General features: G+C 38.3%; 1 protein-coding gene across 1 annotated transcript in view; it reads left to right on the top strand.

Annotated features, from left to right (window-relative positions):
* ATP6V1C1 (ATPase H+ transporting V1 subunit C1) overlaps positions 1-10969 on the top strand; it is a 42440-nt gene extending 31471 nt beyond the window's left edge. Inside the window, exons 9-13 of the mRNA XM_045561906.1 lie at positions 6151-6243; positions 6328-6421; positions 7839-7936; positions 8819-8945; positions 10352-10969. Of these exons, the coding sequence (XP_045417862.1) occupies positions 6151-6243; positions 6328-6421; positions 7839-7936; positions 8819-8945; positions 10352-10447 (508 nt within the window). The 3' untranslated portion in view covers positions 10448-10969. The remainder of the gene's footprint in view (positions 1-6150; positions 6244-6327; positions 6422-7838; positions 7937-8818; positions 8946-10351) is intronic.
* Positions 10970-13566: the final 2597 nt, after the last annotated feature.

Raw genomic sequence — 13566 nt, 5'->3', positions numbered from 1 at the left:
GGTTAAGTAGGCCCTGATTTACTCTGAAAGAAGTAGTTCTTTCTTTCTTTATTTTAAAGACAGGGTCTTAACTCTGTCACCTAGGCTGGAGTGCAGTGGCACAATCATAGCTTATTGTAACCTCAAACTCATGGGCTCAAGCGATCCTCCCACCTCAGCCTCGTGAGTAACTAATACTACAGGTGTGCACCATCATGCCTGGCTGATTTTTTTTATTTTCTGTAGAGACAGGATCTCGCTATGTTGCCAGGCTGGTCTCAAACTCCTGGCCTCAAGCAGTCCTCCCATCTTGGCCTCCCAAAGTGCTGGGATTACAGGTATGAGCCACTTTGCCCAGCCTGAAAGGATTAAAACTTTAAAAATATTACTTTAGGGATTTAGATCTTTTGACAGGTCATGTTAGTAGTTTAAAGGGAAAATGTTAGGCAGGAACAGTTTGATTCATTGTCTCTGAATGATCCGTAAGTGCACACTAACTCTCTGAGAGTTCCCAGCCCCTCCTCACTCAGTGAAAACATCTATTCTGTGTGTTTCTCAGTTCAGAGGACATTTGGAATTGCTGACTCAAACATACCTATGTAAATTCAATCATAGATAACATAGAAGTCGTTCAAATACCACTGTTAAGAGTATGTGTAGTCCATATAGAACAAATAGGCCTTTTGTGGGTTAGTGTGGAATTTTTTCTGCTATTTAGGAAAGATCTCTGTGACTTGATGTTGAATTTTTGGTTTATCAATATAACTAACTTTTGAGTAATTACTATGTGCTAGTCATTGTTCTAAGTGCTCAACACAAATTTAGTCAATTAATTATAGGTGGTAACACTTGTTACTTTTTGGCATGATACTTGAGTGATTACTCTTGGGAGCAGTGAAGATAAAAAGTGGAATTTTGAGATAGAAGAACGGATTGAAAAATACCATCCTCAAACCCTAAGCAATAATTTATTTTTTAAAAAACACAAAAACTATATATTTGCAAAATAGTCTATCTACATATTAAAAGATTGGACAATTTGAAATACTGCCATTATTGTGTGGCTAAATGCAGGATGTGTATAAATGCCACGTCAAGGTTATGGCCAGAGAAGAGTATGCTAGGCTGCTGTTCTGCTTTTCTTCGAATGCTGTTCAGAAAGAACATGTACTTTTCACATGTACTTTCAGAATCACCACTTTCCTTTTTTGTTTTTTTAATCTGTCTACTTTTACTTGTGTTAAAGTTGTCTGACTGGGTCAGATTACTGGTTAACTTTTGCCTTTTTTCTGCCATTGGAAACAGCACCACAAACACATTGGTGCTTCACAGAGGTTTTTGTTCAGGGAGCTAGGGTTCCAAATGAAGCAGAGGAGCCTGGCTAGGAAGTGCAGAAAAAATGATACTAGCCATTGTGAAGAGAAGTTTCTCTTGTGTTTTGGAGCAGGGGTTGCAAAGGTAACTTTTGTGAAGAAAGGCAGGGAAGAAACAGGTGGATTGATTAGGGAGCAGAGAGTCTTAGGAGAGAGGCAAGAAATCAGATGCAGCAGGAAGAGCTTATAAGCTCCAGAAATCACTGCCGCTCTCATGGGTTGCTGAAAATGTCATGAAACAGCTGAAAAACATTGACTAGAATTGACTTTTAGTTTTCTCTAGGCCCGATTACACTTATGAGAAGATAGTGTTGCTACTTCTACATAACAGTAGAACTATTAATAATTGGAGAGAGTGAGTTTGGCTCATTTATTTGAACCTCGTAAAACTTTTTGAGAGTTGGGTTAGACTAAACTAAGTCCCCTTGCAGGCACAGTTCCTGACCAACAGCATATCTGGGGAGAGATCAAGTCCATGTTTATTCGTGAAAAGATGTGACTTTCTTACCTCTTTCCTCTTCTCCTGGCTTTTGTTTTGTTTCTTTACCTTGGTCTCATGTGCCACTTAAGGTCACTACTGGTTTCAAGTCCATCCCTCATCTGCCTTTGCACCTCCCTGGCAATCTCATGGTGGATCGTCACCACCACTCAGTTTCTGCAGGCTGTTCCCTTGTTCCTTTGGCCTCACCCTCCACAAAGAATCTACCTCTAGAACCTTAGATCTATAATCCAACTCTTTCCCAGACCTCCCCTCCATCTTTCTCATTCTCACTGAATCTGCCCCTTGCTGGTGTTCACATCTCCAGTCCCCCAACCCTTTGTTTGCATTGACTTTGGTGATTTCCTCCAATCACACATCCTGTCCTGATGAGCCTGGACTCTAGTCATGACTGCAGCCATTTTTTTGCCAGTACTGTTGGCTCTGGCCCCTGTGACTTTCTGCAAACTCATACTCCAAATCAATCTATATGCAATCTCCTGGCTTCTAGACCTAAATTGCTTGAGTGAGCAGGAGAGACTCTGGTAACCCTGAATATTGGCCGCTCCAGACTTAGGCTATTCTGTTTCAGGGGGACATAGTCTGTTCTATCAGTGCTGTTTCAACTACACCTATGGCTCTAACCTTACCTGTAGTTTTAGGACCCCTAAATCTCCGTCTGTATCCTGCCTTAACCCCCAGCTTCAGACTCACACACCCAGGTTCATACTGGACCACTCCATGTGATATTCCCTAGGTAACCAACATTATCACCCCAATCTCAGACTCAAACTCTCTGGTTTCCTTGTATATGGCAGCAACGTCTACCTAGTGATCTCTACCAGAAGCACGGTGGTCAGTCATTTTGGACTCTTACTTCTCCTTCAAACTCCTCCCTCCCCCATCTAATCAGTTGCATCATTTCTTCCTTCCATAGTATTTGGTTGAACCATATGAAATCACTGTTTCGTAGGTCAAAAATGATCAAATATCCACAATTTTATATGGTTAAATCTACTTTAAACTTCCTCCCCCCTCCCACATACCTACTGCTGCTACTCAGTTTACACTCGCATCATCTCTTGCCTGGACCATTGTAATTTTCCTTAACTGGTCTCCTTTTCCCCTATATTTCCCCTCTCATTAGTCCTCCACATTGCTGCCAGTTTTATCTCTGTGACATACAGGTCTGTTGGTTATTGCCCTGTTGTTTAAAGCCCTGCTGTAGTCACTTTTGCTGCCTCCCTTACACACACACACACATACACACACACACACACACCCCGCTCCTAGTTCCCTGCATCCCAGCTGTACCCCAAATGCACTGTGTTGTTCCATATGTGTGTTCATTTGCATAGTAGTGTTCTACCTGGCACATTCTCTCTTTTGCCTATCTTTTTTTTTTTTTTTTTTTTTGAGACGGCGTCTTGCTCTCTTACCCCACCTAGAGTGCAGTGGCATCATCATAGCTAACTGCGACCTCAAACTCCTGGGCTCAAACAATTCTCCTGCCTCAGCCTCCTGAGTAGCTAGGACTACAGGTGTGTGCTACCTTGCCTGGCTAATTTTTCTATTTATTGTACAGATGAGGTTGCTCTTGCTCAGGCTGGTCTCGACTTCCTGAGCTTAAGTGACCCTCTCACCTCAGCCTCCCAGAATGCTAGGATTACAGGTGTAAGCCACCACTCCTGGCCTTTTTTGCCTATCTTTCAGACTTCCACTTGACATCACTTCTTCTGTGAAACTCTTTTGAATGCCCTCAGGTAAAGTTCCTCATTCCCCAGTGTAGTATATATATAGCTTCTATTGTAGTACTTACAGCTCTGTGTTGTAGTTACCAGTTTATGTACTCCCTGGACGCATTCCTTGCAGTCAGGGAACGATGTCTTAATGGTTTTATTCCTAATATCTGGCAAGAGCTTGGCACATTATGGAGTCTCAGTACATGTTAAATGACTAAAAGTCCATCATAGTAAAGTATATTTATTTTTTGGAAATGCTTTTCCTGGGGTCGGGAAGGAAAGCAAATGGGTTTTATTTATTTTTTTCTTAATAAAGTGGCACAGTAGGATTTAGTCATAAAACAAGACTGAGTTTTTATCTTGTCTACTTTCACCGTCAGGATTTTGAGTAAGCCGTGCAACTTGGCTGTGTCCCAGGCCTCTACCCGGATAGGTGGGAACCTGCCTGACAGACACCCCGCTCATTGACACAAGGCAGGTCAAGCATCAAATGCTTTTGAAAGGGCCTTCAAAAGAGCAAAGTATTGTATAAGTTTAAAAGATTAATATGACAGTGGTGGGATATATTGTTTATATCTCTGAAGTAGCTTGTCGAGTTAGATTTGGATTTGTTTTGATCTCAGCCATTTTGTACATCACTGCGCTGAGTCAATCTTGGCAGACCAAAAGATCATTAAAAGATGTTTTTATTGAGCTCTGTCCACTGGCTAGCTGCCTTGTGTTAGGTTTGGTAGGCATTAGGAGTAAGAACTAAGGGTAATAACTTTGAGAAGACACAATTTAAAAGACTTAAATGTTCCAAATTTGAAGTAGTTGAGTTTTCTCTAAATGTCAGTTATCACAGTGATCAGTACTCCCAAAAGTATGTGTGCTGCTCATACGCTAGGGAGGTGGCCCCTGCTGGCTGGCTGACCAGGAACCAGGGTAAGTTTAGTTCTTAAAGCCATTCTGTGGTTAAGCATTGTAACTGCTTTCTGAATCTACCTGGCTAACCAGGCAGTTCTTAGGCTTCAGAGAAAACTACACTTGCTTTTAAAAAAAAATTTAATAAAGTGTCTTTGAATTCCACAAGCACTCCCTCTGTTTTTTTGTTTTTCTTTAAGAGATGGGGTCTTGCTCTGTTGCCCAGGCTAGAGTACAGTGGCACAATCATAACTCACTGCAGCCTTCAACTCCTGGGGTCAAGTGAACTTCTTGTCTCAGCCTCCCAAGTAGCTGGGACTACAGGCGCACAGCACCATGCCCAGCTAATTTTTTAATTTTTTTGTAGATACAGGGTCTCACTATGTTCCCCAGGCTGATCTTGAACTCCTGGCCTCAGGCGATCTTCCTGCCTCAGCCTCCCAAAGTACTGGGGTTACAGGCATGAGCCACTGTGCCCAGCCTCTCTCAGTTATGTAAAACTTATTATTTTTTTCCAGTTTCAGAAGTATCACACTATAAGTAAAAACTGAACATTAAAAAACAAAAAAAAATTCCAGCCTGAGCAAAAGCGAAATAGAAAGAAATGATCTGGACAGCTAAAAATATATAGAAAAAAAAATTAGCCAGGCATGGTGGCGCATGCCTGTAGTCCCAGCTACTCGGGAGGCTGAGGCAGGAGGATTGCTTAAGCCCAGGACTTTGAGGTTGCTGTGAGCTAGGCTGACACCACGGCACTCTAGCCCGGGAAACAGAGCGAGACTCTGTCTCAAAAAAAAAAAAAAAAGAACCCTCAGTAATACTCCCCCACCCCCAGGTCATCACTGTTGAACAGTTAAGTGTGCAGCCTTGTAGACCTCACATAAGGGATTCTGTACATAACAGGTAAAATTCTGAAAGCCACATTAGGACCCTGTACCATACATGTGCTATGCAGTTTGCCTTTCCAGACAGTGGACTTTTCCCCAAGGCATTATAAATTTCTATGACAGGTAAAATTTCTTGGCAGTTGTGTCTGGAAAGGTCTTTCCAGTGATAGCCATGGAGCTGTGACTGAATAGAAGTTCTGACTTCACTGGGATCTTCTAAAGCAAGCCTAAAAGGGATGCTGAGATGCATACAAGCACATTTATTCAGAGGTTATTTAGACAGTTGTGTTTGTCATTTTTGACTTAGAGGGCGTGATGGGAGAAATGGAAAAATCTGAGGTATGAGGTGCTGGCAGAACAGAGAGGCTGAGCTGGGCCTCAGCAGAGCTGGGTTGGACTGGGGAGGGGAAGAGAGAATTAGGCTTCCAGAAAAGAAGAGAGTGCTTAGCAGGGAGACCCTGGAAACAAACCAGCCTGGCACTGATGTAGATTGAAAGGCATGGTTCTTAGAGTTTGGATGCTTTACTTGAGTTAATGTTTACTTTTTTTGGTTAGTAAGAAGTAAATGTAACATAGCATGTTAAGGCATCGTAAACAAAAAATATAATAAACAAACATTCAGTGTCTTTAGTGTGTGAGGCAATTCAGATGCATAGCACTGAGGTGATTTAGGAAGGGCCATTATACCCTGCTATTCCTTCTCTTCCTCCTGTTTCTGAATTCTGCCCTTACTATGAAAGAAGCAGTGAGTATAAAGCTTTAAGTGGACTTTTTCTTTTTTTCCGTAGTGTTCTCTCAGAGGACCAAGACAGTTACCTTTGTAATGTCACCTTATTTAGGAAGGCAGTTGATGACTTCCGACATAAAGCCAGGGAAAACAAGTAAGATTATTATTATTATTATTATTTATTTTGTTAGTTCATTTGTATGCAGTATGGACAATTTGTTTTATTCCCCAAATTTAGATTCATCGTTCGTGACTTCCAGTATAATGAAGAGGAAATGAGAGCAGATAAAGAAGAAATGAACAGGCTTTCTACTGACAAGAAAAAACAATTTGTATGTGTTTTTAATATTTAGTATTATCAGTGTTAAGCAGAAGAAAAAGTGGGTATTGCTTTTTTTGATTTAAAAGAAAGCAAAACTTCTATGACTTTGCTTTTAAGAAATTTGATTTTAGTTTTTTCTGTTGAGTAGTCAGAATGAATTTCCTCTAAAGCTTAGATCTGTGAATAGTTATCTTAAAATACATACCTAAAAATTAATTACTCCACCTAAATCCATAGCAGAGATTAATTTTAAATGCAGAATTTTGGTTAATGTCCTTGTAGTGAAGGGTGATTCTACTTAATAAAGTTCTCTCTTTTCAGTAAGAATTTTCATTTTCTTAAGGCAGATTTTTCCAGTGCTTCAATCTTCTGTTGAAGCAAGTTGTATGTAAACTATTGAAGAGTTGGTATGTTGTAGGCATCATGGGGAACAGGGATGGAACTGTGAAAATGGAAGACGACATTGACTTTCTTGCCATCTTCAAGTGTAGGGTTACTGTGAAGACTAAAAGCTTGTATGGAAAGGGAAACATGCAATGAATGATAATGTGTTTCCCTTGTAATATGGGGGAGAAATAAAGGCAAATTCCCTTGAAAATTATTTCTGAGTACTTTATAAACCATATCCTCTCAACTGGGAGAAACCCTTTAAAGAACAAATATTTTGACCAAAGATTTTCACTTTGTTTTGTTATCCTTATTGCTTAAATTAATTGGTTGATACATCAAATGAGCCTATTAACGTTATCCAAGTAAGTGTTGGCTGAATTGGTAATACGTGTGTATGTCTTTTGAGTATGGAGAGACTGTATTATTTGAAATTTGTTTCTTTAAAAAGGTATTTAATTCTACCAGATATTTTAAGTTCAAAAAGAACTTAATACTACATAATAGAAAATCATTAAAAATTTAGAATGTAAAGAGGTTTTAGAGATCTATATCAACTCCCTTATTTTACAGATGAGAAAACTAAGAGCTAGGGCTATTAAATCACTTGCTTGTATAACTATAATATTTACTTTTGTTTCTGAGAAGTTGTTTGTAGATAGAATTCTATTTTAAATGTATTAAATGTTTGAGAGTATTGTGTAGGAAATTCAGATTTTTATATTTTGGTTTTCAGATAGGGCACTCCTATACTTTGTACCACTTTCATTAAAATACATGTCTTTTTTTATATTAGTGAATTGGTTCAGTGCATTTTAGTGTCTGTTGAGGTTACCTAGTAGTGGCTAACCTTTTAATCTAATTTAAGGTGAAGTACCAAGATAATGAGAATAATACTTTAAAACATTTAAAAAGTGATCTATGTGACTTAATTCTCCTATAGATTCCTAGTGGATAGTTACTTCTTTAAAAATAGTTGGTCTGTCAAATTGTCTTTTCTAAGACCAAATTTGTGGTAACTTTTTTTTTTTGTTTTATAGGGACCACTAGTGCGGTGGCTGAAAGTGAATTTCAGTGAGGCATTTATTGCGTGGATTCACGTGAAAGCTTTAAGAGTTTTTGTTGAGTCTGTTTTAAGGTAAAGAAAGTTAATTGCAAAACTTATAACTGAACAGTTTATAGATTTTTTACACTAGACCTCTTAATTAATTGATTTGGAGAAACTAAAGGGCCAATCATGAAGGAGAGATTGTCAGTATTGTAGAGCTTATAAAGTATGTATCAGTCTTGTCCTTTAACACCAGGTTTAGAGAAAGATCCATGCTGATGTGCTCTCAGGTTCTTTGCTTATGTAGTTATTTAAGTTAAAAGTAGATTGTAAAATATTAACCAATGTTTGATTGAAAGAAAGATCTTTCAAATATTTTACATGTATTAATAGTTTGGTGTGTAGTATACTAATGGCTTATTGAAATCATCTCATATTATCCTAAAATATCTTAATATTTTGAAATACTTACAATTTCATGCATCCTGTGGTCCTCTGTACATGTTGCTCTAACTATGTTAGAAATAGTTTTTAAAAACCTGTGTGTAGCTATGCTTACTATTTTTAAATTTCTTCAAATTTTCAATGTAGATGTGGGTAATCTCATGTTGTTTATTATTTATTAACTTTACATGTTATAATTATTTCCTGAGGCTATTTATAGATTACTGTAAAAATTGAATAGTATTAATAATTAAAGTAATTCCTAGTAATTGGCTCATTTTAAAGAGAGATTTCTAGTGGGCAGTGAGGACCAGAGGTTTCCGTTTCTATGTGTATTAGTTTTAAGTTTTTTATGTAAATTAGTTTAAGGTTCTATGTATATTAGTTGAACTTGTGAAGGTAGTCATTAAAATGAGACACCCTTTCCCTGTTAATCATGACCAAAGAGTTTGAAAATACTTGTTTTTAAAAACAAATCTCTTCATGTGCCTGCTTGTGTTGCATACTGTATTTCTGCTTCTTTCTGAGGTACGGCTTGCCAGTGAACTTCCAAGCAATGCTACTTCAGCCCAATAAGAAAACAATGAAGAAACTGAGAGAAGTGTTATATGAATTGTATAAACATCTAGACAGCAGTGCAGCAGCCATTATTGATGTAAGTACTTATTAGATAGCCTGGTAGAGTAGGAATTGGAGTGAATTTCAGGAAAACATGATTGGAAGAAGGTAGAAAAGGGATAGTAAATATCATGATACTTAATCATTTTTTATTACTTTGATGTTTTCAGTTTGTTAGATAAATGTAGCAAGTTATTTACATTGTTGACCCTGGTTTATACTAGTTGTAGCTGTGCTTTTGCTTCTTGATATTTCTAAAACCCAGTCATTATCCTGGTGTCTATCAGATGTTTATAGCTGCAGATACACAGAAAAACCAGTGATACTAGTTGTTTACAAAAACTGTAAATTGCAGAGAGGAAGGAAATAAGTAGTTATTTTAATTATATTTGGCAGAGATAATGTAGTCAATAGATGAGCATTTTGAAAGGAGCTATGATTTTTCTAAAATGGTACATGTTTATATCTTCTTTTACTGAAAAGAAGATATAAACAGATTACATGTGTTTTTTTTGTTGCTGATCTTTAAAATTGTAGTAGGCTTTTATTTTATATTTTAGATTTCAAATTTTTTTTTTGTGTGTGATAGAGTCTTGTTCTGTTGCTGGGGCTAGAGTGCAGTGGTGTCATCATAGCTCACTGCAACCTCAAATTCCTGGGCTCAAGGGATCCTCCTGCCTCAGCCTCCTGAGTACCTGGGACTACAGGCATGTGCCACATGCCAACATGCTTGGCTAGCTTTTATTTTTTTCCTATAGAGATAGGGTTTCGCCTTGTTGCTCAGGCTGGTCTTGAACTCCTGGCCTCAAGTGATCCTCCTGCCTCGGCCTCCCAAAGTGCTAGGATTACAGGCATAAGGCACCATGCCCAGCCTTGATTTCAAATATCTTGCTGATTTTTTTTGTCTTCAGGATGGTAGTATCTCACATAGGCATTAGAATTAGAACTGAAAATTCAATTTTTCTTGATAGAAGAAAATGCAGGAAATGACTTGCTACATTTTTATGGACTTGCAGATGAAATAAGAGATCTATTTGATACATTATTTCCTACCAGTAAATTCTTGTAACATGCACATCTAGTAAGTGTTATCTTTAAAACCATATTTGGTTTATTTTCATTCAACATTTCAATAAGCCTTGTATCCCATAAACTCAATATCCCAAGCCTCCAAAAAGGAATGGTAGGGTCGTGGTAGAAATACAGCAGGCTTTGAAGTAAGAATGCTTGAATCTTGGCTTTGCTACTCTCTGTGTTTCCTAGAGCAAGTCAACCTTTCAGAGATCTTTCCTCATTTGCAAAATGGAGATAATGCCTAACTTAGATTAAATTAGCATATGTGCATACATTTAGCCCAGAGTAGGTGTTCAATAAAAAGGTAAATGGTAATACCTTTTTCTTATGTTAAGTATGTGATTGAATAATTGTCTTGTTTTTCCATAGGCTCCTATGGATATTCCAGGTTTAAACCTGAGTCAACAGGAATATTACCCCTATGTGTACTACAAGATTGATTGCAACTTGCTGGAATTCAAGTAAAAATGAGCTCCTCCCCAGACAATCCTGTCCTTGTGTTGGTGTATGTAACAGAACAAGGTTGCTGTATGGTAGTGCTTTTAACTCTCTCTTATCCTTTGCTTGCTTACCCCTTTTCCTAGGTTAGTTCTCCCATAGTGGTCCAACATTTTCTTTTTAAAGGAAAATATATATATTGTTTCTTTTTATTGATCAGGTCTGTAAATGTGTACTAAAAAAATCAGAGTTTATTTATAAACAGAATAGTTTATTTAAAGAAAAGGTCTTTTCCTTATTGATATCGTGGTATGCATTAATTCCATTTGTTACTATTGTGCACAGAAACCTTGTTTACAAGGAAATGGTGTAAACGTTTATACCATTTTGTTCACTGTATTTAGTAGACATAAGTGTTCAATAGTTATTGAATTGTGATGTAAAGAAATGTGACAATATTCAGGTATGTGCTTTTTGAATGTTTCAAATTACAATCTATGAGCACTGTTGACACCCACAGGAAAGAATAAAATTACCTGTGCAAAGGTGTATTGTGGTGTGTGTAAGTTAAAATTACAATTCAGTTTGAGAGTTTAATAAATGACGTCATAGCTAACTGCTATGCTACTTTCAGGATTTTGTTATATGCTGAGGTGTGACCATTTGTGTCATTTGACTTTCTTATGATTTAATTGTGCCAAATTTGGGTCAGAACACAAATTTGAAGATTATTTTTCAACATATGATGAATATTTACATTTGGACAGTAGACTTTTAGTTTTCTCAAATAATGAAGAAGTAGAGCCAGTTTTGAATAAAGTGTAGCAAAACTATGCAGCTTTAGTAATTTGTTTTGTCTAAGTCTTTATTTTACATGCTTCCTTTTTAAGATCTATAATTATAGAAGCCTTCATTTTGATGTTTATGTCATTTATGACATAGTCTGAAAATAGAGGCATTGCTAGCCTTTGAAATTTCTGAAATGAGGCTGGGCATGGTGACTCATGCCTATAATCCTAGCAGTTTGGGAGGCTGAGGTGAGAGGATTGCTTCAGGCCAGGAGTTAGAGACCCCATTTCTACAAAAAACAGATAAGTTAGCTGAGTGTGTTTGGCATATGCACCCATAGTCTCAGGTACTTGGGAGGCTGAGGTAGGAGGATCCCTTGAGCCCTTGAGCACAGGACTTTTGAGGTTGCAGTGAGATACGGTGATACCACTGCACTGTAGCCTGTGCAACAGAGCAAGACCCTGTCTCAAAAAACAAAAAAAAGCTCTCTGAAATGAATGCCTTAGTGTCCTGAATGAGCCTTTTTTTTTTTGAGACAGAGTCTCACTCTGTTGCCCGGGCTAGAGTGCCATGGCGTCAGCCTAGCTCACAGCAACCTCAAACTCCTGGGCTCAAGCAATCCTTCTGCCTCAGCCTCCCGAGTAGCTGGGACTACAGGCAGGTGCCACTATGCCTGGCTAATTTTTTCTATATATATTTTTCGTTGTCCATATAATTTCTTTCTATTTTAGTAGAGACGGGGTCTCGCTCTTGCTCAGGCTGGTCTCGAACTCCTGAGCTCAAACAATCCACCCGCCTCGGCCTCCCAGAGTGCTAGGATTACAGGCGTGAGCCACTGCGCCCGGCCTGAATGAGCTTTTGAAAGAGGAATTTGTGGCAATGCTGTCCTTACTGTGTACTCACAGGTTTGCAAATGGGAGAAAGAAGTTTACATTTTATTTTAGGGGCATGTCATTATTATTCTATTCTCTTTAAAAAAATTAGCCTCCAAAATTCTTTTTATTTCAAAATTGTATATTGTTATTTCTTAATCAATTTCAAACAAATACAGACATCTACAAAGTGGAACTTGAGAGACACTCGCCCCCCACACCCCCCAATTTCTACCTCCCAAGGGACATTTATGTATTCCTCCAGGCCCTTTTCTATAATTCTACAACATATATCTCTCACATACACACACACAGTTTATTTTAATAAAAATGGGATCATACTACACACATTCTGTCACTTGCTTTTTTGCTTAATAGTATATCCAAGATATCTTTACAATGTAGCTAGAGCCATCTCCTTCTTTTATCCAGCTCCGTGGTATTCCATCATGTGTCTGTGCCATATGTACTATAGATGAATGGATGGATATTCAGGTTGTTTTTAGTTTTTGCTCTTAACAAACACTGCTACAGTAAGCATCCTTGCACGGTTCTCTGTATACTTGTATTAGTACTTCTGTAAGAGAGATCCTTGAAGTGGAATTTGCAGGGTCATATATAAAAGTATATGCATACGTATTTAAAATTTGGGTACATACTGCCCAATTGTCAGAATTCTAAATTCAATACGTGCTTGAAATGTGGATTTAATTTCAATTTTCCTTTGGACAAGAGGAAGCTGTAAAAATTTTTGGTTTTGATGTCAGAAAATTCTGGTTCTGTGTCTTTTCATGTGTTCTTTGAGTCTTAGTATCTGTAAATTGAGAATATCTCTCTATCATAGGGGGATATGTTTTGATTGTCAATAATTTAAAATTTAAAATCCCAGCATAGCTGAGTGCCATGACGTGCTCCTGTAGTCCCCACTACTTGGGAGGCTGAGGTGGGAGAATTGCTTGAGTCCAGGAGTTAGAGGCCATAGTTTGCTATGATCATGCCAGTGAGTAGCTCCTGCACTCCAGCTTGGGCAACATAGAGACCTTGTCTCTTAACAACAACAACAACAAAATCCCAGCATAAGTTTGAAACTATGGGACTTTCACTATACTTTGTATCAGGAGTGCAGTACCTCAGAGTGGCTGAGCATGTGGCTCTGGAGCCAGACCCCAGCTCTCTGCTCATGGGCTCTGTGGTCTGGGCTCAGAGTGATCTCTGCATCCCAGTCCCTTCTCTGTAGGTTGTGCGTAACTAGAGTGCCCACCTCATTAGGGCTGGGTGAGAAGAAAATGAGACCTCATGTGCACAGAAAGTGCTTAGAGTACCTGGTGAGAAGTTGGTAAATGTACTTTTAATCCTTGAGGAGGAGTACATGTAGCTCCCTTTTCACCGTGTTTACTTTGGGAAATTTAAGATACACATCATAGTATCTGAAGGTTAGAAGGAAGTAATTGTGTGGTAGGGTGTAGGGGGTGAGTAATAGAGTTC

This window comes from Lemur catta, chromosome 9, assembly GCF_020740605.2.
Source record: "Lemur catta isolate mLemCat1 chromosome 9, mLemCat1.pri, whole genome shotgun sequence".
In the NCBI taxonomy this organism is placed as follows: domain Eukaryota; kingdom Metazoa; phylum Chordata; class Mammalia; order Primates; family Lemuridae; genus Lemur; species Lemur catta.
This window is presented reverse-complemented; position numbering and strand designations above follow the sequence as displayed.